General features: G+C 50.8%; 11 protein-coding genes across 11 annotated transcripts; 7 read left to right on the plus strand and 4 right to left on the minus strand.

Annotated features, from left to right (window-relative positions):
* Window positions 1–60: 60 nt before the first annotated feature.
* ARB_06160 (uncharacterized protein) lies at window positions 61–1,363 on the plus strand (the record flags this gene model as incomplete). Its single annotated transcript, XM_003015802.1, has 2 exons — window positions 61–282; window positions 377–1,363. 2 exons carry the CDS (start codon window positions 61–63, stop codon window positions 1,361–1,363), a joined length of 1,209 nt encoding a protein of 402 aa, XP_003015848.1.
* A 778-nt stretch (window positions 1,364–2,141) lies between these two features.
* Window positions 2,142–3,928, plus strand: ARB_06161 (HMG box protein, putative; the record flags this gene model as incomplete). Its single annotated transcript, XM_003015803.1, has 4 exons — window positions 2,142–2,267; window positions 2,443–2,581; window positions 2,683–3,311; window positions 3,332–3,928. The coding sequence occupies 4 exons, from the start codon at window positions 2,142–2,144 to the stop codon at window positions 3,926–3,928; spliced, it is 1,491 nt and encodes a 496-aa protein (XP_003015849.1).
* A 523-nt stretch (window positions 3,929–4,451) lies between these two features.
* ARB_06162 (uncharacterized protein) lies at window positions 4,452–7,373 on the plus strand (the record flags this gene model as incomplete). The annotated part of the gene is made up of 5 exons (XM_003015804.1): window positions 4,452–4,472; window positions 4,640–4,753; window positions 4,797–6,866; window positions 7,048–7,227; window positions 7,293–7,373. 5 exons carry the CDS (start codon window positions 4,452–4,454, stop codon window positions 7,371–7,373), a joined length of 2,466 nt encoding a protein of 821 aa, XP_003015850.1.
* A 254-nt stretch (window positions 7,374–7,627) lies between these two features.
* On the minus strand, window positions 7,628–10,013 carry ARB_06163 (DNA repair protein, putative; the record flags this gene model as incomplete). Its single annotated transcript, XM_003015805.1, has 3 exons — window positions 7,628–9,325; window positions 9,391–9,882; window positions 9,948–10,013. The coding sequence occupies 3 exons, from the start codon at window positions 10,011–10,013 to the stop codon at window positions 7,628–7,630; spliced, it is 2,256 nt and encodes a 751-aa protein (XP_003015851.1).
* An 82-nt stretch (window positions 10,014–10,095) lies between these two features.
* On the plus strand, window positions 10,096–10,395 carry ARB_06164 (uncharacterized protein; the record flags this gene model as incomplete). Its single annotated transcript, XM_003015806.1, has 1 exon — window positions 10,096–10,395. The coding sequence occupies one exon, from the start codon at window positions 10,096–10,098 to the stop codon at window positions 10,393–10,395; it is 300 nt and encodes a 99-aa protein (XP_003015852.1).
* Window positions 10,396–11,555: 1,160 nt separating this feature from the next.
* Window positions 11,556–11,860, minus strand: ARB_06165 (uncharacterized protein; the record flags this gene model as incomplete). The annotated part of the gene is made up of 2 exons (XM_003015807.1): window positions 11,556–11,669; window positions 11,729–11,860. The coding sequence occupies 2 exons, from the start codon at window positions 11,858–11,860 to the stop codon at window positions 11,556–11,558; spliced, it is 246 nt and encodes an 81-aa protein (XP_003015853.1).
* A 1,051-nt stretch (window positions 11,861–12,911) lies between these two features.
* On the plus strand, window positions 12,912–13,955 carry ARB_06166 (uncharacterized protein; the record flags this gene model as incomplete). The annotated part of the gene is made up of 1 exon (XM_003015808.1): window positions 12,912–13,955. The coding sequence occupies one exon, from the start codon at window positions 12,912–12,914 to the stop codon at window positions 13,953–13,955; it is 1,044 nt and encodes a 347-aa protein (XP_003015854.1).
* A 978-nt stretch (window positions 13,956–14,933) lies between these two features.
* Window positions 14,934–16,419, plus strand: ARB_06167 (uncharacterized protein; the record flags this gene model as incomplete). Its single annotated transcript, XM_003015809.1, has 2 exons — window positions 14,934–15,603; window positions 15,668–16,419. The coding sequence occupies 2 exons, from the start codon at window positions 14,934–14,936 to the stop codon at window positions 16,417–16,419; spliced, it is 1,422 nt and encodes a 473-aa protein (XP_003015855.1).
* A 494-nt stretch (window positions 16,420–16,913) lies between these two features.
* Window positions 16,914–18,823, minus strand: ARB_06168 (uncharacterized protein; the record flags this gene model as incomplete). Its single annotated transcript, XM_003015810.1, has 3 exons — window positions 16,914–17,444; window positions 17,498–17,932; window positions 17,993–18,823. The coding sequence occupies 3 exons, from the start codon at window positions 18,821–18,823 to the stop codon at window positions 16,914–16,916; spliced, it is 1,797 nt and encodes a 598-aa protein (XP_003015856.1).
* A 1,083-nt stretch (window positions 18,824–19,906) lies between these two features.
* Window positions 19,907–21,830, plus strand: ARB_06169 (uncharacterized protein; the record flags this gene model as incomplete). Its single annotated transcript, XM_003015811.1, has 5 exons — window positions 19,907–20,052; window positions 20,115–20,464; window positions 20,532–20,668; window positions 20,727–20,941; window positions 20,993–21,830. 5 exons carry the CDS (start codon window positions 19,907–19,909, stop codon window positions 21,828–21,830), a joined length of 1,686 nt encoding a protein of 561 aa, XP_003015857.1.
* Window positions 21,831–22,072: 242 nt separating this feature from the next.
* Window positions 22,073–24,246, minus strand: ARB_06170 (uncharacterized protein; the record flags this gene model as incomplete). The annotated part of the gene is made up of 2 exons (XM_003015812.1): window positions 22,073–23,568; window positions 23,682–24,246. The coding sequence occupies 2 exons, from the start codon at window positions 24,244–24,246 to the stop codon at window positions 22,073–22,075; spliced, it is 2,061 nt and encodes a 686-aa protein (XP_003015858.1).
* Window positions 24,247–24,568: the final 322 nt, after the last annotated feature.

Here is a 24,568-nt window from a genome sequence, read left to right on the forward strand (position 1 = left end):
ATCATTTGCTGCCGTGTATTTCTTTTCCAGCAGTTTAGTTACTTAGCTGTAACGGCAGGGATGGCGTCATGGGGTCAGGTTCTGCCTTTTATTATTAATGATGGATTGCTTTTAATTCCCACCTTTCAACCTCCGTCTGCCGTTCCTGACAACTACACCATCAACCAAAGACGGCATCAGCGCATCCCCATTGCCATCCAAGAACATCTCAATTGCACTTGGTGTCCATCTCTCATCACAATGTTTGCTCGATTCAGCCGAACGGCCGGCCCGTTGAGACAGGTATGCATCCCTCCTAGAGCCCCCGCTGAGAGAGAGAGAGAGAGTATAATTAAGTATATGAAAGAAAAAAAAGCTAATCAAAGGAACTGAGTAGGGTATCAGAAAGTACTCGACAGAGGCGCCCAAGTCCTCGTCGCAGGCTCCGCTGTTTGCCGGTCTTGCGGTGGCTGCTGGTGCAGGATACTACTACTGGCAGATGCAGCAGATGCCCGGCGCGGCGATTAAGAAGGACCGCAAGCCAACGTTTACCGGTGGTGATCAGGGATGGGTCGACCTGAAGCTTTCGGCGGTTGAGGAGGTCAGCCATAACGTTAAGAAGCTTCGGTTCGAGCTGCCTGACAGCGAGAGCGTCTCTGGCCTTCACATTGCTTGTACGTACATACGCAGAGAAACGAAACCCAGAGATATGTATAGTCATGCTAATGGTTTAACAGCGGCCCTGTTGACCAAGTTCAAGGGCGAAGGAGACGCTAAGGCGACCATCCGGCCGTACACGCCCGTGAGCGACGAGGACGAGCCCGGCCACCTGGACCTGCTGGTGAAGAAGTACCCCGGGGGCCCGATGTCGACGCACATCCACGAACTGAACGTGGGCGAGCCGCTCTCGTTCAAGGGGCCGATCCCCAAGTACGAGTGGGAGGCCAACAAGCACAGCCACGTCTGCATGGTGGCCGGCGGCACGGGCATCACGCCCATGTACCAGCTCATCCGCAAGATCTTCAGCAACCCCGCGGACAAGACGCAGGTGACGCTGATTTACGGCAATGTGGGCGAGGAGGACATCCTGCTGCGCCGGGAGCTGGAGCACCTGGAGAACATGCACCCGCGACAGCTCAAGGTGCTCTACCTGCTGGACAAGCCGGGCGAGGGCTGGACGGGCGGCAAGGGCTACGTGACGAAGGAGCTGGTGAAGATGGCCTTCCCGGAGCCCAAGACGGAAGGGATCAAGCTGTTTGTGTGCGGGCCGCCGGGCCTGTACAAGGCGGTCAGCGGCAACAAGGTGAGCCCCAAGGACCAGGGCGAGCTGACTGGTATCCTGAAGGAGCTGGGCTACACCGAGGAGCAGGTGTATAAGTTTTAAGACTTGGAAAGACCGAGCAGGCCTATCGGCTACTGTATGATTCCTGGTAGACTGCAGTGTATGTATAGATAGAAACTGAATAGACTATCACTTTGTATCTATTTGTGGTGGATGTACTATGTATATCTGTCTATCGCTGCTTATATTAATTAGGGTGTGAGTTCAGGCCTGCTGTCCCCTTCGGGCTTGCCACCCCCCTAAGGGGCACGCCTGTCGCCTGATCTCTAGTTAAAGCCTGCCCCCCGAGGCGTCCCCAGCCTCAGTTAAAGCCAGCTACAAGCTAGTTAAAGCCAGTTACAGCCACTGCAGCCCGGTTAAAGGCCACGCAGCCCCCCTGTTAGGCTAGGCCAGGCTAGGCTAGGCTTCCCCCCAAAGCAGCGACCGGCAGGCCCTGCACGCCTAGAAGTTACACCTGCGGGCGCCTGACTCCAGCTAAGCCAGTTAAAGCCAGCAGCCAGAGCCAGCAGCCAGTAGCCAGTAGCCAGTAGCCAGTTAAAGCCAGCTGAAGCCAGTTAAGCCAGTTAAAAAGCCAGTTAAAGGCCCCCCAGCTGGCCCTTAAGCGTCGCCTGCCTGGCCTTTTCTCTTTCTTCCCCCCCCCCAAGACGCTGCCGCCTGGCCCGTCGCTTCCTTGTCTTTCGCCCGCCGGAAAAAAGTATTTAGGGGCGCCCTGCTGCCGCCCCCGAGGCCGCCGACCCTTCGCGCCCCCCAGAGAGAAAGAAAACTCTTCCCTCCAACTAACTCCAGCGCTGAGCAGAGAGAATCACCGCAGAGAACAGCGATGGCGTCGCGCAAGGAGGACAAGAAGGAGCGCAAGCAGAAGAAGGAGAAGAAGCCGGCCGCAGAGGGCGACGGCACGACCACGCTCGTCGTCAGCATCGACGACTTCACGCGCACCCGAGACAGCGTAAGTCCTCTCTTCCTTTTATCTGTCCTCTTGCTGTCGCCTGCTGTCGCCCGTTGGTGTTGTTGGCGTTGTTGTTGTTGTTGTGATGCCGGTCGCTGCCCGCAACAACAACACCAGCAGCAACACGCCCGCGCGCTGGGCGCCCCCCCCAAGAGCTGCTGGCCCCCTTAGTTAGCCCACGCCGCCTGTCTGTCAGTCAGTCAGTCTGTCTGTCCTTGACGCTACACCACCAGCCCCTTGTCTTGTCCTCTACTACTATTATTACACTCTCTCTGTTCTGCTCCGTACATCCAATACACCTCTACGCTGCCAGAGTACGCCCTCGCGATGCCTGCGCGGAGTCACAGCCGTGCCACGACGCCTGGGCCCGGCCGCGGTCGCACTGCAACGCCGGGCCTGTTGGCGCAGGACACAGCAGCATCAGCAGCAGCATCACCAGCAGCTCCCCTCGACCTCGTCCAGGCCATCGCCCTGCTCACGTACCGCATCAACTCGACGGCGCAGGACCTCTTCCTGGGCGCGCAGCAGCCGGGTCTCTTCTCTGCAGAGCTAACCTGCGAACAGGTCATCGTCGGTCTCGCCGCGCTCCAGTCGGCCGTCTCGGACCTGTCGCGCGCCTACATCAACCACGCCAACACGGTGCTCAACCGCGGGCCCTCGTCCATCGACATCGGCGGCCTCAACTCGCTGCTCGAGAACGGCCTCTTCCCGTCGAGCGTCACGGCCGGCGGCGGTGCAGATGCCGACGGCGGTGTTTCTGCTGCCGAGGGCGCTGGCCGGGCAGCGAGCCCGGGAGCTCGCTCGGTAGCGGGCACCAAGCGCAAGCGAGTGCATGACCCCAATGCGCCGAAGAGGGCGCTGACCGCGTACTTCCTGTACATGAAGCACGAGCGAGCCAACATCGCGGCCGAGCTGGGTGCGAATGCCCGGCCAAAGGAGGTGGCCGACGAGGGCACCCGTCGCTGGGGGAGGATGCCTCCCCAGGAGAAGCAGGTAGACCATCTCTCTCTCTCTCTCTCTCTGTATATCTTGTCTTATCCTGGTGTATGCTGATGACTGGATAGAAATGGAAAGATCTGTATGCTCAGAATCTGGCCGTCTACAACGAGGAGATGAGCGCGTACAAGGCCAGCCTGCCGCCGGGACATAAAGTCGACAGCACCGTGCCAGCCACCCCCAAGCCGGCCAAGGCAGCAAAGACGTCAAAGTCCAGCAAGCCATCGACCAAGGAGGCCGCCCGGCACGAGGACGATCACGACGCCGCCGCCGAGCAGCAGCTCCAGCAGGCCGTCCGCGAAGCCACCACCGAAGACACCTCCTCCTCTGAGTCCGCAGGCTCGTCAGAGAGCGAGGCAGAGGCGACTCCCACCCCGTCCCCGCCCAAGCCAACGCCCAAGTCGTCGAAACGTCGCCAGTCCAAGGCTGCTGCTCCAGCACCGGCTCCAGCACCGGCACCGGCGCCGCCTGTCATCGAGACGCCTACGCCAGCCACCAAGAAGTCGTCGCCCGAGAAGAAGGAGAAGAAGAGCAAGAGCAAGGACAAGGATAGACGGGCCTCTGCTGCGAATGCTGCTGCTGCCGAAGTGGCCTCGCCTGTCCCTGAGCCGCCCAAGTCCGAGAAGAAGGCTCGAAAGAAGCGCAAGAGCGCCGTTGACGAGTGACGAGCAAGAGAGACGCCAGCCCTCAAACCTGTTTTTCTCCTCCTTTCCGTTCCCTGTCTGTAATCTTTGGCTTTTCTTCCCCCGTTTATCTTCCCTGGCTTGTTCCTGTGTTTGTTATATTCCAGCTGTCGGCCGTTGGTTCTGCTTGTCTTATCTATCAGTCCGTTATCTGTATCATCCGCAAGTCCCAATAAAAAGTCTTCTTCTCAAGCCCCATCTCGGCCTCCCTCCTAAGTATATAACTATACGTAAACACCTGCACCCGCTGCCCTGAGCCGGCTACAGCTGGGACTTTTGCTCTCAAACTAGCGGCAGCAGGCCTCGGCAGGCAAACAGCCAGCCAGCGCGGGGAGTCGGCAGGATCTGCTGGGCCCGTCTTGTTCCTCCTTGCGCGTCATCGACAACTCCTCGATATCCCCAGATCATACTCAGAAAGAAGACGAAGAAGACGACGAAGAACAGCTAGAAAAAAGACTCCAGGCCGACCAGGAACCAGCAGCTCGATCGTGCCTTGGCTTGCAAGATGCGCCTCGTCCCCCGAGAGGTGCGTTAACGCTGACTGGCCGCTGCCTCGTCGCCAATGCTTGGGGCTGCTCCATCCCATCCTTTGCCCCGGGCGAGACGAACAGCGGCCGGCTCGCTCCATGAACTCCATGAACTCCATGAACTCCATCCAGAGACTCAATTGACTGACTGTGTTTACGGCTGCAGCTCGATAAACTCACCATCTCGCAGCTGGGCTTCCTGGCGCAGCGGCGGTTGGCAAGAGGCGTCCGTCTCAACCATGCAGAAGCCACGGCATTGATATCCTCCAACCTCCACGAGGTGAGTACGAGAGAGCCATCTATATATATATACCCCATCATAGCTGATAAAAGACCAGTTGATACGCGATGGAAACCATACAGTGGCCGACCTGATGGCCATCGGCAAGACGATGCTCGGGCGTCGCCATGTCCTGCCCTCCGTCGTGTCCAGCTTGACCCAGCTGCAGGTCGAGGGCACCTTCGTCTGCGGATCGTACCTCGTCACCGTCCACAATCCCATCTGCTCGGACGACGGAGACCTCGAGAAGGCGTTGTACGGCAGCTTCCTGCCCGTGCCACCAAAGGACCTCTTCCCGGACCCGGACCCGGAGGAGTACCTGCCCGAACGCATGCCGGGAGCCGTCGTCGTGGTCAAAGATTCCAGGATCGAGCTCAGTCCCGGACGCAGGAGAATCAAGCTGCGTGTCACCAGCAAGGGAGACAGGCCCATACAGGTCGGCTCGCACTACCATTTCATCGAGACCAACCCCCAGCTCGAGTTCGACCGGGCCCAGGCATACGGCTTCCGTCTGGACATACCCGCCGGAGCATCCCATCGATTCGAGCCCGGAGAGTCCAAGACCGTCCAGCTCGTCGAGATCGCGGGCCACAAGGTCATCAAGGGCGGCAACTTCCTGGCCACAGGTGAAGTCGACCATGGTCGCAGGGACAGGATTCTCAGCCGTATCGCCCAGGCCGGCTTCATGCATACCCCGGAGCCCATGGCTGATGCCAGCTTGGTCAAGCCCTATACCATGACCCGCGAGGCTTATGCGCGCACGTTTGGCCCCACGACCGGCGACCTGATCAAGTTGGCTGCTACAGATCTGTGGGTGAAGGTCGAGAAGGATCTCACCACTTACGGCGATGAATGCACCTTTGGCGGAGGCAAGTCGCTGAGAGAAGGCATGGGACAGGCCACCGGCAGACATGCCCATGAGGTGCTCGACAGCTGCGTTACCAACGCCGTCATCCTCGACTGGTCCGGCATCTACAAGGCGGACATCGGGATCAAGGACGGCATCATCGTCGGAATCGGCAAAGCTGGGAACCCAGATGTCATGGATGGCATCACCCCCGGAATGGTCATCGGCTCATCTACCGACATCATCGCCGCCGAGAGGATGATCGTCACGGCCGGCGGCATCGATACCCACGTCCACTTCATCTGTCCCCAGCAGGTAGACGAAGCGCTCTCGTCCGGCATCACCACCATGCTCGGGGGCGGTACAGGTCCCTCCGAGGGCAGCAATGCAACTACCTGCACCCCGTCTCCAAACTCCATTCGCCAGATGATACAGTCCTCCGACGGGTTCCCCATGAACTTTGCTTTCACCGGTAAAGGCAACGATAGTGAACCGCGCGGCCTCAGAGACCAGATTCGTGCCGGCGCCGCTGGGCTCAAGATACACGAGGACTGGGGAGCTACTCCCGCCGCCATCGACAGCTGTCTTTCTGTCTGCGACGAGCTAGACGTCCAATGCCTGATTCACACCGATACCCTCAACGAATCCGGCTTCGTTGAGCAGACCATCAAAGCTCTCAAGGGCAGAGTAATCCACACCTACCATACCGAGGGTGCTGGAGGCGGCCATGCCCCCGACATCATCTCCGTCTGCGAACACCCTAACGTCTTACCGTCCAGCACCAACCCAAGCAGACCATACACTCTCAACACTCTAGACGAGCATCTGGACATGGTAATGGTCTGCCACCACTTGTCAAAGGATATACCAGAGGACGTGGCCTTCGCCGAATCACGTATTCGCGCCGAAACAATCGCTGCCGAAGACGTCCTTCATGACATCGGCGCTATCAGCATGATGTCCTCGGACTCTCAGGCCATGGGCCGCTGCGGAGAAGTCGTTCTTCGAACATGGCATACCGCTCACAAGAATAAGCTGCAGCGTGGCGTCCTGCCTGAAGACGAAGGTACGGGATGCGACAACTTCAGAGCCAAGCGCTACGTGAGCAAATATACCATCAACCCAGCCATTGCCCAGGGCATGAGCCATGTCATTGGCAGCGTCGAAGTAGGCAAGGTAGCAGACCTGGTGCTGTGGAAGTTTGCCCAGTTCGGCGTCAAGCCTAATCTCATCCTCAAGAGCGGCATGATTGCCAGAGCACAGATGGTATTTACTTACCCCTTTCCCTCCGGTTCCCACACGATCTAACTATTCTACAGGGCGATGCAAATGGCTCTATTCCAACCATTGAACCGATTCTGTCAAGACCTATGTGGGCTGTACGTCCCTCTTCCACCCTCCCATTTTGCTAGAAAGTCCATTCATCTCCTTATTAACGTCTCTTTAGAGCTGTCTGCCAAATACATCCATTATCTTCGTTTCTCAGTCGTCTGTTGACGACGGCGTGATTGACACCTACGACATCAAGAAACGAGTCGAACCAGTCAAGAACTGCAGAAACATAGGCAAAGAAGACATGAAGTTCAACGACACCATGCCGAAAATGCACGTCGATCCAGAAAGCTACGTAAGTTCCCTCCAAACCACATGCATGCATGCTCTGACTGATGTACATTGGCTAATGCTGTACAGACCGTCGAGGCAAATGGAATGGTATGCGATGCGGATCCAATCGATACCCTCCCCCTATGCCAGGATTATTTCATATACTAGGCTCCAATCAAGCCAAGGGCGGTAATCTGAATGAAGCAGGCGGCGGACGTGAAGAATCTTTCCAGCGAGTTTTTATCTTATATCATTCATTTATATATATTTTATACGTATATCGTATTAGTTATGTTATATCAGCTTTTTCGGCTTTGTTAGGAAATATCAAGAATGTCACTGCATATACATACGCGTGTAAAAGGGGGGGGTATCATATAAAAAACACTAGAAGCATAAGCATGTATGTATGTGCGTGCCTATCACAACTCTATCTCCGGATGAGTATGGTTATCCACACTTATCAACGGACACGTATTTGTCCAGGCCTGGTATGTTCCTTTCTTCGCGGCTCGATACGCAGCCACCCGCAGCTCTTTCCTGGCACGCAAGCTGGCTTCGGATTTGCAGGGTCCATGAGGACCAGAGTCAAGATCCGTCTCCGGGCCGGGGGCCGATGAAGGAACTAAGACGGTATCTGCCGCATCTCCATTGCAATTCTCCGCCGGTTTCACAATTACAACTTGAGGCTGAGACTGCGGCTGAGGTTGGGAGTAGAATGCAGAGGACGATAGAGAAACGATGCTTTCGCCGTCGTTATTAGTATTTTCATCCTCCTCCTCCTCTTCCTCCTCCAGATCTTCTTCGTTAGTAGTCGTGGTGAATGTGCGAGAAACACACAAGCTAAGCTGCAAGTCTAGCTCTTCCTGCTCTATTTGCAGTTCTCGCTGAGAAACCGAGGACTGCGAATGTATTTGGGCCTCCTCCGAATCCTTAGATACATGCAGCTGGTGCGAAGTCGGCTCAACATCCGGCTGTGAATCGGTAAAAGAAGGCAAGAGAAAGTTGATTTCGTCATCCTGGTAGTCTTCAAGCATAGCTTGCTTTAATGCCTTGAACCTTGTTGCGGGAGACTCTGATGATTGCGCAGTCAACTGCGTTGGGAACGAGGTGGGATAGTCTGCTAGGGAATCTTCGAGGTCTTCCTGCTCGCCGGTTTGAGAAGGATGGTTGATGTCCTCCTGCGGCTGGCTTGAGGATAGCTGCAGCTCAAGTTTGTGCTGTGAGTCTATGGTTGATGGCTGGCTGGAGGGTACTTCGGATTGAGCATCACTTGCGCGTCTTTGACGCTTTGAGGGCCGAGGGTTTCCTTCTCGCATCATATTGTCATGACGGAATGTGTTGCTTGAGCACAAATGGCCGAACAGGGACCGCATGGAGACTCCCTCGGTCCAGGTAAGGGGGTCAACTGTACATGGGTATATGTCCCTAGGCCTAAATGCTCCCACGAGCTGGCATAGTTCAGAGTAGCAGGAGTGGCGGGAGTAAGGAAACTTCTGCATTGCGAAGGTTAGTTGTAATTGCTTGTGAACGGGGGTAGGTAAGACAGGTAAACCATGCATGCTTACAATGGTATTTGGCAGGGACTCCTTTTCCTTCTGCTTCAGGCCGTGTCCTATGGTGGTGACAAGCTTTGCAAGGGTGATCTCTTCTTCATCTTTCAATCCGTATTCACCCAAGGAGATAGCTGCTCTCGTAGACTCGTACGCCCTGGATAGAGTTGAGACTACCAAGTCTCTTGTGTCTGGCTCCTTTATCTGCTCCTTACACAGGTCTAGAAAACGCTGAAAGGTTGCGTCGTCTGGCAGTTCGAGTTCGTGGCTCTGCTCAAGGTCTCCTTTTCCACCTCCAGCCCCAACCTCGGGTATTTCATAACCGTCTTTAGTTCGTGTAACAATGGGGGTAATGTCGACTGATTTTCCAGATGTTATCCGTGAGCACATCACCCCCGGTTCGCAGCTGTGGACACGGGCGGACGGATCGTTTGTCAAACACCCCGGAACAGAGGAGTTGCCGAGTCTGAAGCCACAAAGGTAGAGAGAGTCGTCTACCCCAAAGCCGGTTCCTGGTCTAGAACTCAGCGAGTTATATAATCTATATTGGTACCTGTCGACATGTATCTGTCAACGTAAATGTCAGCGGCGAGGCCTAGAATAATCGATTAGTGAGGGTCTACGCAGCCTACCTTTGTGCCCAGGGCTGCGGAGAGAGCCAGCCATACGTCCTCGTAGCCAAATGTCCAGCTACGAAGGTAGAATATAGTGTCTTCGGGATACCCCTTAATTTTACTAAGTAGTTCCCGTATGCCTTCTGCCTTGGAGGGGAAGACCTGGTGGATATCTGACTTTGTAGCAAAGGTGGTATCAAGATATATAGTGTCCAGACGGCGGTCCCCCATGGTGTACGGTATCAACACTGGATTTCTAATAAGGCTCTGTACCCACCATGATTCAGCTAGAGAGACGGTCAGCAAAAATACCGAACGAGAATAGAGCCTATAAGCCTGAGTTATTGTGGCCTTACCCCTGATGTCACCTGTATATAGTATTGCCTTGCCATCTCCTTCTATGAGGAACATGACAGATCCAGGACAGTGATTAGCATCGAACAGGGTGACTCTTATAGTGTTTCCAGGCATAAGCTCTATTTCCGTTGGGACCTGCAACGGAATTGGTCTCTATAGTGGTACTATTAGAACCAATATCAAATAGCCGTCACCCAACGGCATAAAAACATTCTTACCAGTAGCTTTGCCAGATGTTTGTAATGCTGCTTTCTAGACTCTAGAATACCCTTGGCAAAGTTCATCCGATGAGGGTACTTTTCAATACGTAAGAGAATCTACGGCCGTTAATAATGGGATATATCAAGCGGTTAGCCAGTGCCAAACATGGCCGCTTACTTCTCTGGTGGCCGCGGAGCAGTAGACAAACGGGGCCCTGAGGGATTCCAGCCCCACGAGATGGTCACTGTGGACATGGCTGAGGAAACAGGCCAGCGGTGCAGGCCACTCCGGGTGCTTGCGGAAGCTGTCGACTATCAGCTTGTCAGTCAGATCTCGCCTTTCCCTCAGCTGACGATGTTGGAGCTATCACTTCTTATATACGGAAATTCTGCAGGCAGTATCAGTCAGCAGCTACGAAGTGAGCAGAAGAGTGAGAAGAGGCCAAACCTTCGACGATGCCGTTGAACGTCGACATTTCGGCGACGTCTCAGCAGTGTCTCCTCGATGCTTCTTCTATCCATGCATCTTCATGGTATTATACACGAGTGTGGTTGCTCTGCTCTGGCTGGAGGTCGCTGCCTGGCGGTCGTTTTTTTGGTTCAGCTTCACGCCAAGCCACGCCTCGACCTCTAAGTTAAGTAACTAACTGTCAACTTCACTGCTTCAACAACAAACTACGGCTGCTGCTACTGTTACTACATCTTGCCAGAGTTATAGAACGAATTGCTAACACTGACGTCTAGGTAACCGTCGAATGCTACTCCATGTACCCCGTATCACAATGCTTATCGCTGATCAAAGCCTCTGGGCCGGGCAGAAGGGCGGGTTGGACAACCATCCAAACCGTCACACACCAACAAGGGGAAAAGGAAGACGAGGAAGCCAGAGCGAGGCCAAAGAAGAAAAGGGGAAGGAAGAGCAGATAAACGGGCAGGGACTAGACCTCGGCTGCTTAATTAATTAGATTGGCATAAAAGTCCTGGCGGAACATTTTTACCCACCCTTGAGTGAGGGCGCAGGAGATCAGACCTCAGTCGCTTCAAAGAAAATTAAGGTGTGCTCGTATATCGGACCGTCGAGCGTCGATGAGCGTCGATGAGCGTCGATGATAGGGCTGCGGCCACCTCCATTTGCCACGAATCTGATGCCTCACCCAAGGTGCCAGTCGGACAGTCAGACGCCAGAAGAAAAAGAGCTCACGACACAAGAAAAAAGAGGGTCAGCCAGTGAACTAGCGACCCGGTCAGTTAGTCAACAAGGACCCAACCAGCTAACGAGTTCACTAGTGACTGACTGACTTGCTTGCTGGCATGGGGCATGCACCTGGGTGCTGCTGGTCTTTTCCCCCTTCACTTCTTCTCCACTGCAGAATCTGCAGGCCAACCGCAGCTCGAGAAAGCAGGAAAAGGAAAGGCAGCACAGGCTGCTAGAGAGCCCACGTCTGCCGGTCGACGGGGGTTTGTTCGGTGGGAGACTCTCTTGGTCTGGCTTCTTATTCACGCTCTCCACGGCGAGTTAGCCCAAGTAGATGTAGCCACGAAGCTGCTGCTGTGCATGGTGGACCGGGGCAGATTTTATATAAACCCCCAATTCTTTGGACAGGGCGATTACCCACGGATAATTAACTATATAAATGGGGACACGCCGTAGACCATCTCCGTCTTTTTCTTCTTCTTCTTCTTCTTCTTCTTCTTCTTCTTTCTTCTTTTTGTCTTGGAGAGATCACGGCTCGACTGACCCTGAGTATAACTAAATGGACTGAGCAGCTGGGTAGTTAGAAGTGTGGAGTGTTGTATACAGCAGCATCCTCGTCCTCAGATGACCTTTTTCTTCGTTTCACTGACCAGTGCCACCCGAGCTCGACTCCAGGCCTCTTCCTCTTATTATCCTTCTTATTCTCCTGCTTCCTCCCCTTCTTCTTCTTCTTCATCTTCTTCTGTCTTCTCTGCCTTTCTCTTGTGCGCAGACGACGTGTGATCCCTCGTCAGCAGCAGCAGCAGCAGCAAACGTCAAACACCGCCAGCAGCAGCCATCTTAATAACTGCAGGACAGGAGAAGAGGCCCCCAACAGGACGGCTGTCGATAACTAGTCAGCCTGTTGTCAGCTCTGTCTTCTTTGACCTTGTTTGCTTTTTCCTCTGCGTGTCTATCGATCTTCGACTCTTGGGCTAGTTATATTTTGCTTGGACCCCCAGACAGCCCCGGCGCACTTTAGTTATATAACCAAACGCTATATCCCGATCATCCCTCAGAGAGAGCCAGGACAGACAGCTCCGGCTGCCATATAAGAAGCACAGGAGCTTCCTTTTTGCCGCCTGCTCAGCAAGATCAGCCTTGTCAAAGAGGCCTGTCAAAAAAAAATTAAAAAATAAATAAATAAAAGCAGAACCCAGCAGAAGAAAGGCTCTCTCATCTCGTCCTGCTTAAATTACTTTTACTCTGCCCTCTCTACATCCCATCTCTTCTGCCTCCTCCATCCCCCTGGAAGGAAAAAAGAAAGAAAGACGACGGAAACGCAGAAAAATAGCGAGAAGGAAAAGGAATAATAAAAAAGGAGACGCCAGCGAATAGTCTGAGCAGCTCGATCGTCTGGCTGGAGCATCTCGGGAAGACATAAATACTCCTCCTGCTCGCTCGCCGGCCTGCTGGGTTTGTTTGGCTTCTACTGGTCTGCCCACCCCCCTGACTCTCTCTGCCTCTGTCTCTCCCGCCTACATCGAGGCTGAGCTGCAACTAAACAGCGATCATAGCGGCAGACGGGACAGCTCAGCTTCTCCTCACTCTGCAGGTCTGCAAGGGAGAAGACTTCCTTTCGCATCCATCTGTCTCGCTGCTCCTTTTTTTGAGACCGTCCTGAGAGTGGCAGAAGAATCAAGCAAGCTCCGGCCCAGCAAGCTCCCGTCACCTCCTGGTCAAAGTCCGAAGAAATTCGCCGAAACGCTACCAGCATCACCAGCAGCAGCACCAGCAGCAGCGCAGCCATGCATAAGCCCTCGCTCACCCACCTGGTGTACAACGCCCTCTTCAGCAAGCCTCGCGGCAATGACCCGTCCTCCTTCTCCTCGCACATCACCAGAAACCTCGTCCCCGAAGTGCGAGTAGAGACGTCGACCTTCTATGGAACGCTCGACTGCATTGAAGCTCAGTATCCCGGCCTAGACTACTCGTATGGCCCTCATCGCATGAGACTAGGCCGCTTCCACCACCACAAGAAGCTGTTCAAGGTCTTTGACGAGCTCGGGCTGACCGAGGCCGAGATCTCGTCTCTCTGTCGCTGGGAGGGCACAAAGTCGGCCAGAGAACGGTACGAACGAGATACCGGCATCAAAGTGCGAGACACCACCGCAGACGAGATCAAGCCTGCTGCTCCGTCGATGCCGCCTACGCTCCACGTCCATGCTGCACCCGTACGAGAGGCGAGCGAAGCCGAAGAAGCAGAGGTGGCAGCGGTTGAAGCGGACGACGAGTGCTGCTCCTCCTCTTCTTCCTGTCGCTCACAGATCATTGACGGACCCATATTGCCCAGCAACGCCGGATCAGACACCAACGGACCCATTACCGGTGAGAGCGGGACTGAGGATAGCAGCAGCGACGAAGACCTGGAGAGCTATGGAGTGGCCCTGAACGAGCACCTCCTGGAAGCCACTGCAGCCCGGGAGCGTGGGATCAACGTTGCCCTTGATGAGATATGGGAGCAGTGGCTCAAGGAGGCTATCGAACGGGGTGGTTATACCGACATGCTCGATGCCATTCGTGAAGGACGAGCCATCGACTTTACACAGAGAGGTGTGGCCGTACACCAGCACCACCAGCACCACCAGAGCCACCAGAGCCACCACCATCATCAGCACCAATACCATCATCCCCATCTTGCAGGGCCAGGGTCACCCAGTCCTGCGTATCGCAGCTACTCTGCCGGCTCACCAGCCATAAACAGTGACATTGTTCACTCCATAGCACCAATCTCAACCCCTTCTACGACCGTCTCAGCCCAACCATCAAGAGACCTCCACCACCACAGCTGAAAAAGCCTCGTTTCTTTCTTTTTTTTTTTTTTTCTACGGCTTTCGTTTTATCCAGGCATTTTACCGGCGCATTGATACAGGAGACTTTTCCCCTTATTATTTTACTGTCTCTCTCTCTCTCTCTCTCTTCTCTTCTATTCAATTTCGATTAATGGCGTTTATGGGACTGCTTCTTCTCGACACTACTAGCGTTCAAGCGAGCATCTCGCTCTCTGCAGTCCCGTACCCCTTATCCTCGTCCCATCTCAGCTCTTCTCGTCGCAGAACCTTTTTACGTATTCCCCAAGACCTTACGGCTATGGATAGATCTGTTCTCCTGTTTCTATTACGCCTTGTTATCTCCGCTGCTCGCTTTTTCTCCCTGAAGCTTCATATAACGACTCCCTTTTTCAGCTTCCTTCGGCATATATTCTCGTTCCTTTTATGATATCCCTGAGCGCAAGCATGCGATGCTCCTATTTATATGTTCCTATTCATATTTCTATTTACTTCCTTGATAGTGGCCTTTGCATTTTTAATCTTTGTTCATTGCATTTTTATGCTCTAGCAAGGCTTCTTTAATATTGTATTTAGCCTGTTTGCAATCAGGGGAACAACAGTTCATTCTCACCTTCGTACGTTTATTGTAGAAGAACTGACTACGTCAATTATATATCTCACTTAGCGTTCCATCTGACTTGTTTAAGTGCTTGTATGTCGATGTAGTTGGAGTTGATCAAGTAAATGAGAATTTAGTTAGCCGGTCCTGTGGTTCATAGGTAACTACCTAGGTAAACTTGTAAGCACGTGACAATAGTCCTTGGCAAACATTTTCCATCGCGTTTAAGTGATATATATACAAGTATACATGACAAGAAAGTTTGAGTACATGATAAGCGCCTGTCTTATTGATCAAGATACCCCCATGAGAGAGTAGCTTTCGGTTGATATTCGCTCACTCGGCTCAAAGATTGAATAATCCCAGACATCAGTGCCACCATGGAAACAGTCCCGCAAGAGATCTTTCTATCTATCCTTGATTACATTGGAAAAGAGAAACACCATTTAAAGCCATATCTGACCGTTTCTCGTCGCTGGCAGCGCGTTATTGAACGGTTCTTCTTCAGGCGTCTCAGGATTAAGAACACTAGGCTATCTACGTTTGCAAGTCTCTTCCGTGAAACCGAGGCCCATCGCAAAGCTCTGGTTGAGTCACTTGATTTCCAGGTTCTTCTACCAACCTACGACGGGAATAATTACCATCAGCATGAAGAGGCCAACAATCAAGTATTCTCCACTGCTATTCTTGAGCTATTCCAGATGCTTGAGACCTTTAATGAGGATGAGAATGTCAAGAGAAATATTAGAAGGGGTGATGGGTTGGATTTATCTATAAGCTATATATTTTCGCCGAGCGATAACTTCTATGATCTGGACCATATCGCTGGAATTAGGGGGAGATATATCAAACTCCTGAACCACGAAAGGTTGCCTACCCTCTCATGTGTATCTGACTTTTTTTCTCGCCATGGGTCTGAATCACGTGTTTTAGACCCTGCATCAGGCATTCTTATTTCAAGCAAGCTTAAGGGTTTACAAGTCTCTGCTAACCAATATGATGACCATCGAGAGTATATTGGTGACGAAACCCGGAAGATAATTCGGCCTGGTATGTACAATATGCTTATACATCAGATAAAATTCACAATTTATACTAATACCTGGTTTAATAGCCTTTACAAATGCCCTCTCTCTGTATACTCATTCCTTAAGGAAGTTTAAGCTTGAAATGGAGTACTCCGACCCACCTGATGAAGCAATTGACCCTCCGAATTATATCCCATCTTCCTCGCCAGTGGATCCAATGAATCTTGCATTCCACGAGTTTATTCAGCGAACAGGCGTTTCAATATTATATATTAACGGAAGTCACATTATCTCACCAGAGTTCTTCTGGCCTTATGATAACCTCAAGGCGGCTCCGACACCGTTTTGGCCAAACTTAAAGGATTTATATATTTCGATATCGCCAGCTACTCCCAATGGGGAGTGGTACTTTATGGGTGATTCAAAAATTGCTTCCCACTCTGAGTTTATAGGGGCTACTAGGAAGAATGATACCCAGGAATCTTATAGCAACGAGGATTCTGAAAACACATTTCGCAGTATTCCAAACCCTGAGAGGATGGACCCCCTTTTAATAGCCATGGCACAGGCTATCCGTTATGCACCCTCCATTGAGCGAGTTGACCTATGTTGTACCAACCCAGCGTTATCCCCAAAATATATCAAAGTCGCAGGCTTTAAACGGCAATTTGACATTTATTATCGTACTAGTGGCATGGAGAGCCCATTCCTCCATGGTCCACAACAAATACAGAAGCCTAGCTTTATATGTGATGTACAAGACTGGCGCCCTAATAAGGATGTCGAGAGGTATTGGATGGAGGCATTGGGGCCCGACGGAGAGATAGTTTATCGATAATAACCCCCCACTATCTAACTCCTTGGACAAGACCTGATATCTTTGGATTTACTTCATTCCCTATTCTCAAATGTTATTGTAAAGGAGACGAGGATAAAATTGAGGATGGATGTTTTTAGCATGCTATACAGGTATATGATTTAGATATATGGAATCCGTTATAAGCTTTATTTGGGACATACACCTTTACTAACTCCAAAGTACATATTGAATATAAAACAGGGCTCCAGGTCAAGGAAGCCGCTAAAAGATAACTAAAGCTAAGTAGGACTCATCGAGAACTTATTTAATATATTAGATACCTGGTGCAAGGGTGTAACTTATCTTTATACCTGGGTGCTATCAACTGGTAAAGTGCCTATAACTAGACCCTAAGTAAAAACTGAAAAGGTGCATGATGAGATAGTATTAAGATAGCTTAATTAACTAGTCATCTAGCTATAATAGTTACATAGCCCCTAAATTTCCTAAATCTACAAAATCCTAATTACATTTTAGAAAGGATTTCTCCATTCCACTTTCTTCAAATACCTGTACGCTTTTTCTGCGCTTTTATGATACTGAATAACCTTCTCATATCTCTTTCTGTGATCTTTGCTCATCTTCGACTTATCCACCTTTTCCAACTCCTTCCTTGCTGCTACCATATCATCATAGTTGGCGGCAAAAAACTTATTGGTCCTGGCTATGGTGTCGTCCGTGTGTTTTTTGATCCATTCTTCCCATTTCGTATGCAGGTTCTGGGAATCGTAATTCCGCCAAATTTTTTTCGTGGTGCCGTGACGTTCAAAGTCCAGATTTTTGAGGCTTTTCTCGACTTCCTCAAGCGTTTTCGATATGCGTCCAACCTGCAGCTTAAGGACATCCACCACGGCGGAGTCGTGGTGGTATTTATACATAGACATCACATCCTTAAACTTCATAATTGCTTTCACATGTTTGGACTTTTGAAGGTCTCCTTTCAGGAAATCCTTATCCAGATCAGCTTTTAAACCATCTTTTACAATAGTTTTGTCGCCCCACACCTTTGTGTAAAGCAGTTAGCTATAGAACTTATAATAAAGGGCAAATGACTTACAACTCCTTTTAGCCCATTAACACCCTTAGGCAATAGAAAGAATTCCTCTTGCCATTTTGACTTTGTTGGGTACTGATCAGCAATCAACTGAGGGCCATTTTTAGTTACTTTATTCACAGTTGGCAGCGGATTGTTATTATTCATGTCCCAATAGGGGGTGATGTATTTGCAGAGATCCACCTTGTCTTTGGGCGACATCTCGTATGGGTCGGCATATTTTTTGGGCAGTGTCATTGACATATTCCGGAAGAAGATATCAATTATCTGGCTCTCCAGTACATGCTCCGTTTCAAGCAACTGGTTCCCACTCACTTTCTTACCCTTAGAGGAGTAAGTGGTATCATACTTTTTATTTGGGCGTTTTCCGAAGTCGAAGTCTCCACATGAATTCGGATTTGCTAGGGCGAAGATGATATCATTCGAAATACCAGAAGTCTAAAGTCGCGAACAGGTTAGTAACTTGGGTGTATTTCTCAATGCATAGCTCTAGCATACCTTTGTTAGCTGGCCTCCAGGCGGATAAGCATCGGTGTACACTTGAAGACCACATATCTTGACACTTTTGCCACCACTCTTTGCTCTCTTTTCCATGCCGAACAAGCCGGTCCCTCGGATGGCCAGCTCTTCTCGGTCATCATCTTCAAATGTCCCTGGCTCCCAAACTTCAATATTGGGGCAATCGTCCAAACAGTCTTGTCCTCCCTTTTTTCCATTGCCATTCTCACAAGTAGAAGTGGATGATGGCTCCGGATTTTTGGTAGATGAGGACTTGGAGAGTGTTGTAGATGTTGGCTTGGGGGCATCTTCAGTAGTTCTAGGGATCGTCGTGGAAGTCGGTTTGGAGAATGTTGTAGCAGTTGACGTGGTGGTATTTTTAGTAGGCCGAGTGGACGTGGGCTTAGGCTCCTCTTTTGTTGGCTTGGGACTGTCCTTTGTAGTATGTTCATTCCCCTTTCCATCATTCTTTTTCCCATTACCTTTGTTCCCACCACCCTTCTTCCCGAATATCCTCTTCCCTATCCCACTTAGCAGGCCTCTTTTATCAAGACAATCTTTTCTATCTTTCGTCTCGTCGCAACCGCCTGTCTTCTTGCACCCGTCGCTAATTCCATAATCGACCGACGCCCCGGGCAAGCCATTGAGGCCGGCGTCAATGACCGATGTCGAAGGCTGGTCAATGGGTAACTCTCCACACACAGGGGTATCCCGATCTCCAAGGAATGAAGTTGCGTCTAGCCCATTTTCAGAGAAGGTCTTAGCTCCTTTAACAAGTTTTCCGAGCTTCAGGATGATGCTAAAAAGCAGAAGTAAGAAGGCAGCTTTCATTTTGAAGAATCAAGAGCGAGGTAATCCGTAAATCTCATGCGGTCCTAGAGCTTCAATTCAATTGGGAGGGTACCAACTCAGGCTGATATCTGGCTCTGGTTTGAAGAGCATCTTACGGGTGGACTTCGACGGACTATAAGTAGGTAAATCCTTTCGAAAGCGACGCCCATGCCATCGCCATCATAGGGCAAAATACAAGACATTGGAATCAGCCCCCATAATGGGCATTGGTAATCGCATAGAGAAATTGGATATGCATCGTAATCCTATAGTAATCCTATAGCTTATACATTATAATCACTCATGCGTTGATCAACTTGTCAGCACCTTTGAAGGAGATCCCAAAGCGCGAATTCACATAATTCCAGCTCGAGCGAACAAATCGAGCTGCTAATTGGGTATCATGCCGGCCGGGAGAGCACTGGCAAGTTCGATTGAAACACCGCCGCCAGGCATAATGGTATATATAAGCCTAGCTTGCGCGAAGCTGGGCAGTCCATGACTAACTAATTGGCATGCTGAGGCGTCCTGCTTATACAGAAGGGCGTGAAAGCCCACTCACTATTGGCTGTGGAGGAGTCCTGTCTCTCCATTTTGAAATGAGCTGAAGCTCGATATGCAGTTCTAATCGTTGGCAGCAGGCTGGGATGTAGCGTTGGAACAGGCTAGGCAGCCGTAGTTAACTGGGGGCGGCTCTACTCTGGAACCATTTGTCAGTGGGATTATCAAGCGTGGTGCGAGCGTCATCCTCTCGTCATATTGGATATTTGACATTTGCAATAAAGGGGCGTAAATGCCTGCTGCCCAATCAGTTCGGCGTGGTTGAATAGTTATCAGTGGTTAGGACGATATCCATTAGCTAGTTATGTGTTATGGTTGGTTGTGTTTGTTGGCTGTCAACGTAAAACACAGACCTTTCCTTCAATGACTAACAACTCGCTGACCGTACCTTGACTAACGAGCTCGAACGATGCAACAGGTTGACAGCTACAACTCACTGGAAGGCTGAAACAACCAGGAGAGAGTTATGTCGCCCTTATCGGGTCGTTCTCTTTCCTCTACGTCAGGAACCGCGATTGAATCATGATCAAAGCCATCTTCTACAGCCGATTCGACACTCAGTCAGGCATGCCAACGCCCCCCGTCACCATCACCATCACCATCACCCTTCATACATCAATTAGACATATACTAACACAAGCGGTACAGGGCCCAAAGTCGTTCACCAGGTGCCTGATGGAGCTATCGTTCCCTCTCCAACCGCACCGCCGGGATCTTCTCCCCTCTTTAGCTTCTCAGACGTCTCTTTCTTCGTCATCCCTCGACAGGAGCTGTGCGGGAATCTCATCCACGTCTGCACAGGCGGACACAGAATACTCGGATCCCCCGTCTGCATGAAGTCGCCTCGCTACGATCGGAATGAATTCATATTCAACTTCTGCATTGTGCTGAGCGAAGAGGACGAATGGGGGACCTACAAGAGTGTGGTGCAGAAGTTGGCGCATCTGATGTGCGGGCTCGAAGAGCAGTCTGGCTTCTTGTCAAAAGATACGTCCAAGGACGGAGAAGGCAAGGTATATAGCCTGTGCGAAACGCTGATGGAGGATCTGAATAATTATTACGAGTGCATGATTCCAATTGGTACGCTATCCTCAAACTTGGCTACCCGGTTAGGCCATCAGATGCTGTATGCTGACTGCTTCACCAGATGAATTGAATACCCTTAATGTCAAGCTGTTTCCTCTATACCCTTCGCCACCTATCGTCAAAGCATGGCATGTTCCCCTTTTCACTGTTCGGTGTGAGACCTTCATGGATGAGAACTGGGACCTGACTATGAGAAGGGTATGATACCATCTTCCTATGCCTTATATCATTTGAATCCTACTAATATTCAACGCAGATCGTTCCGTATATCAATGGTATCAATAGCGTTCGGAAAATATCCATTCTATCTGATGCTGATTTCACCCTTACCTGCCGCGCAATACGCCATCTGATATACTACGGATGTGCATTCCTTCTGGATATATTCTCATTCTCCGCCATCTATGCTCCAACTGCGGAGTTTAGTTCTACTATCGTCACAGACAAAAAGATGCAGTGTGAATGTGCACGGTACGTTAACATACGGTTTTCACCCATTAGTGAATCTTCGCCTGTGACTAGACCTACTTCTACCCTGGGTACATCTTCATCTGCATCCAATCTTCAAAGGGCTTCGCTATCACACTCGAGCCATAAGGTATCTGTACCCAATGACGATCCTTGGGTGGAACATGACAGCATCTGGCCAAAGATCGATACTTCCATCCCGTCTACTTCCGGCGAGGGCTCAAGTAAATTTAACTCGAGAACAATCGTCGATGGAGTCGGTCTCATAGAGCTATACTCGAGTTTAAAACAAGGCCAGACCGTCAAACAATGGTACCTAAAGCATATGCGCGAGCTTGCAAATATTGACGTCCGCCGTTTTATCACCTTTGGTGTCATCAAGGGCTTTTTGTACCGAGTGCATAAATATCCCTTTGCTACAGGAAGGGTTATACAGAACACCCACCAAAGAAGGCAGTCAAACCACTTCCCTTCAACTTCTCCTATTGCGGGATATTCCATTGGCGCAGCAACTGACCGGGGCGTCCACCCGTTCACCCGTAACCGCCTAGGCTCTACAGCTAGTGGTATTGACCCCCTGTCAACCAGCAAACCACTATCGAAAAATACATCTACCCTCTCCCCTCGAAGCCGAGCACGTAACCGTCGCTCGCTTCATCGCTACGATGACGAGGGTAACGATGGTGATGACGATGGGTTTGGGGATGATGATTCCGAGGGGGAGGAGGACGGCGAGGCAGGGGACTATGGTATAGACAACAAGACTCTTGCCAAGTACCTGGATGGAACTCATTGCTTTGATGAAATATGCACGGAACTTGAGATCACCGATAAGGAGCTCACAGCTAGACTAAAGCGATACCCACGAGAGGTTGTGATCATCCACTCGTAAAATATATACACCATCTCAGTTGATTAACCAATCTCCATAAAAACTACTATGCATCTTCATGTTGTTTCGTTATACTCTCTGCCGGCGAGGTTTTCATCTTCATACCCCACGAGACGCCAACCCTACATCTATTCCACCCTATGTATGACTTACAGTTGATCCCAAAAAAAAAAAAAAAAAAAAAAAAAAAAAGATAAAAACACAGAGAAGAGAGAACGCCGCGTAAGGTGATGCGTTATTTTTCACTCTTGCTCTTCATCCCAGCCTTCCAATTCTGCTTTCTCTAAATCTGCCATGGCCGTAGGCTCCCAGACAGTCTCGTCTTTACCAGGCACAGTGGACTTGCAGTCCTTAAAGACCGGACCAATGCAATCGATCCATCTCTTGCGACGATCCATAAGGGTACGGGCCATGTCACCAATCCCAGGCCTGCCAACACCAGCCGTGCTAACAGGATGACTGCCTCCACCTGCACCACCAGGCCTATGTTTCGCATGAGAGCCTTTCTTGCTCTTGCCCAGAGTACGTGTTCGTTTAAGATATGCCTGTTGTACCTGAGTGTCAAGGTCGTCGAGTATGGTGCTGTATTCCTGATAAGCCAACCGCTCGCGAGCAATATCTAGTAAGCGAGTTTTCCGTGCGCCGTTAATGATCATTTGTTTCTTAAGCTCTGATTGAAGGATGCGGAGACGTTCGGCGATATCGTCATCATAGTGGGCATCATAGTCTGGATTGTCCTCAGGCCCCAGGAAGCCGATATACCGAAGCTCTGCCTTTAATCGTTCGTCAAGCTGGGCATGGTCTAGCTTGGCGGCTGGAACCTTGAACCCGCTTAAGGAAGATTCAGGGAATGAGGTGGCTGAACTTAGCTGCTTTGGCTCTGTGTCTCCATTTTGCTGGTCAATATCCATTGAGCCGTCAGCATTTGTGTTTCCATTTGCAGTTGACTCTTCGTTCCCAGGTTGACCTGCATCATCAGGAAGGGTACGATGCTCGTAACGTAAAAGAGAGTATAATCGACTGAGCATAGGAGGAACTGAAACTTGGTCCGTCTCACAGGTCTCATCTGTTATCTGGTCAATACTACCCCTGCCTTGATTTAGGGGTAACTTGTCTCGGTCCTGGTTTATTGAGTCTATATTTATACCATCCTCTTCAGCCCAAATGTCACTATAATGTTTTTTCCCACGACGGGGCATTAGGAAGGGAGTAGCACGATCGCCCTGTACAGTCAGATTTACTGTGGAATTAAAAAAGAATTCACGGTGCAAGGTTCGTACCTTTTCCTTTAAGAAAGCTATGTCCTCCTCCGTAAGGGGTCGGACATATGGTTCTAGGTATGTTGCAAAAGTATTGGCGCTGACTTGGTTCGTGGGTTTCGCATTGCTAAAATCCTTATCCGGTGGTTCCCCAGCCATCAAATGCTTCAAGTCGGATTCAGGGAAGCTTGCAACACTATATATCTTTTTCTTCTCTTCAACTGACATATTGGGTGTGACTTCTCGAATATGGTATACCGTAGGGTCGTCAAACTGTAAAGGGTCGGGCCCAAAAACTTGATATTGATGGACGGCGGGAGCAGGTTCTGGTTGATGGGATTCTGAACTGTCCACGGACTCGGGACTTCCTGCGGTTGAACCAGCAGTAGCAGGGGGAGGCGAATGGAAAGACGGTGGAGACAGAGATGATGCGCTTGACGGTTGATTTCGTACCCTTTTAGGTGAGCCAACAGGGGCGTCTTTACTCCCTCTTTTTACGGACGCTATAGGCCGTACGTTAATAATCCGGGTGGACTCATAAAGCTACAGAAGCAAGCTTATAGCTCCATTGACATCGCTGGACTCAACTTACCATCAACTTTCCCTTCAGGGCCATCCTGTCTTGCAACACCATGGGCACCATGGGAGAGCGGTCTCTCCTCCTTCGGGACGATTTTTTCTTTCCGCTTTTTTATTCTACCTCCCTTAAGAATCCGTGAATCCTCTTCATCATCATCTGCCTCCCTTTTCATTCGTAGTTTCTCTTCAGCGTCCCGGTCCACTTGTTCCCGTTCTCTCTGCTCTTCTAGCACCTCTTTTCGCTTTTGCGACAGCTCTCTCATGCCAGCATTGCATGCATCTTCTCTGGTCTCTGCAAGCTGCCCTAAAGTCTTCAATTGTTCTACCAGGGATTCGAGTGTTCTCTGATCCGGAATCTGACCTACTCCTCCAAATTTCTCAAGAACGTCGGAATACTGCACGCCAGTCGGCACGAGCAGCTTGGAGACATCAGTATCGAGGTAGCCCGTGGATAGGCCAATTCCGGTAACTGTGCTGGCGCTTGTGCTGAGCGCAGAGCTGGGTGTGGTATTCCGGCTTCTGGAACCTCTAGGCTCGCGGCCTTTGCCCTTGTTCTTATTCCCGAGACCTGGTGGCATCGCGGTGCTGAAGCTTGGAGGTGGCGATCGGAGAAGTGAAGAAAGCTCGGGAAACGCAGCAAATCTTCCACTGAGCCTAGATTGTCTTTCAGCAGGAAGGTAGAGACGTATGACAGGTACCGATGGGTAAATAGCAGGCTGCGCTGCATCGATATCAAGTTCAGCGTGCGGCTTCGCGTTCTGCTTTGGATGTCGTTGAACAAACTTGCCGCACTGACGCCTCTATGCCCCGTTTTCTGGAACTGGCCCGTGCTGAACGTTATTAGTAATCATTCTATCTTACATAACACACAACCTTATTCTGACACGAGAAAAAACGATC

This window comes from Trichophyton benhamiae (assembly GCF_000151125.1).
Source record: "Trichophyton benhamiae CBS 112371 chromosome Unknown Abenha-G-c-322p01.r1, whole genome shotgun sequence".
In the NCBI taxonomy this organism is placed as follows: domain Eukaryota; kingdom Fungi; phylum Ascomycota; class Eurotiomycetes; order Onygenales; family Arthrodermataceae; genus Trichophyton; species Trichophyton benhamiae.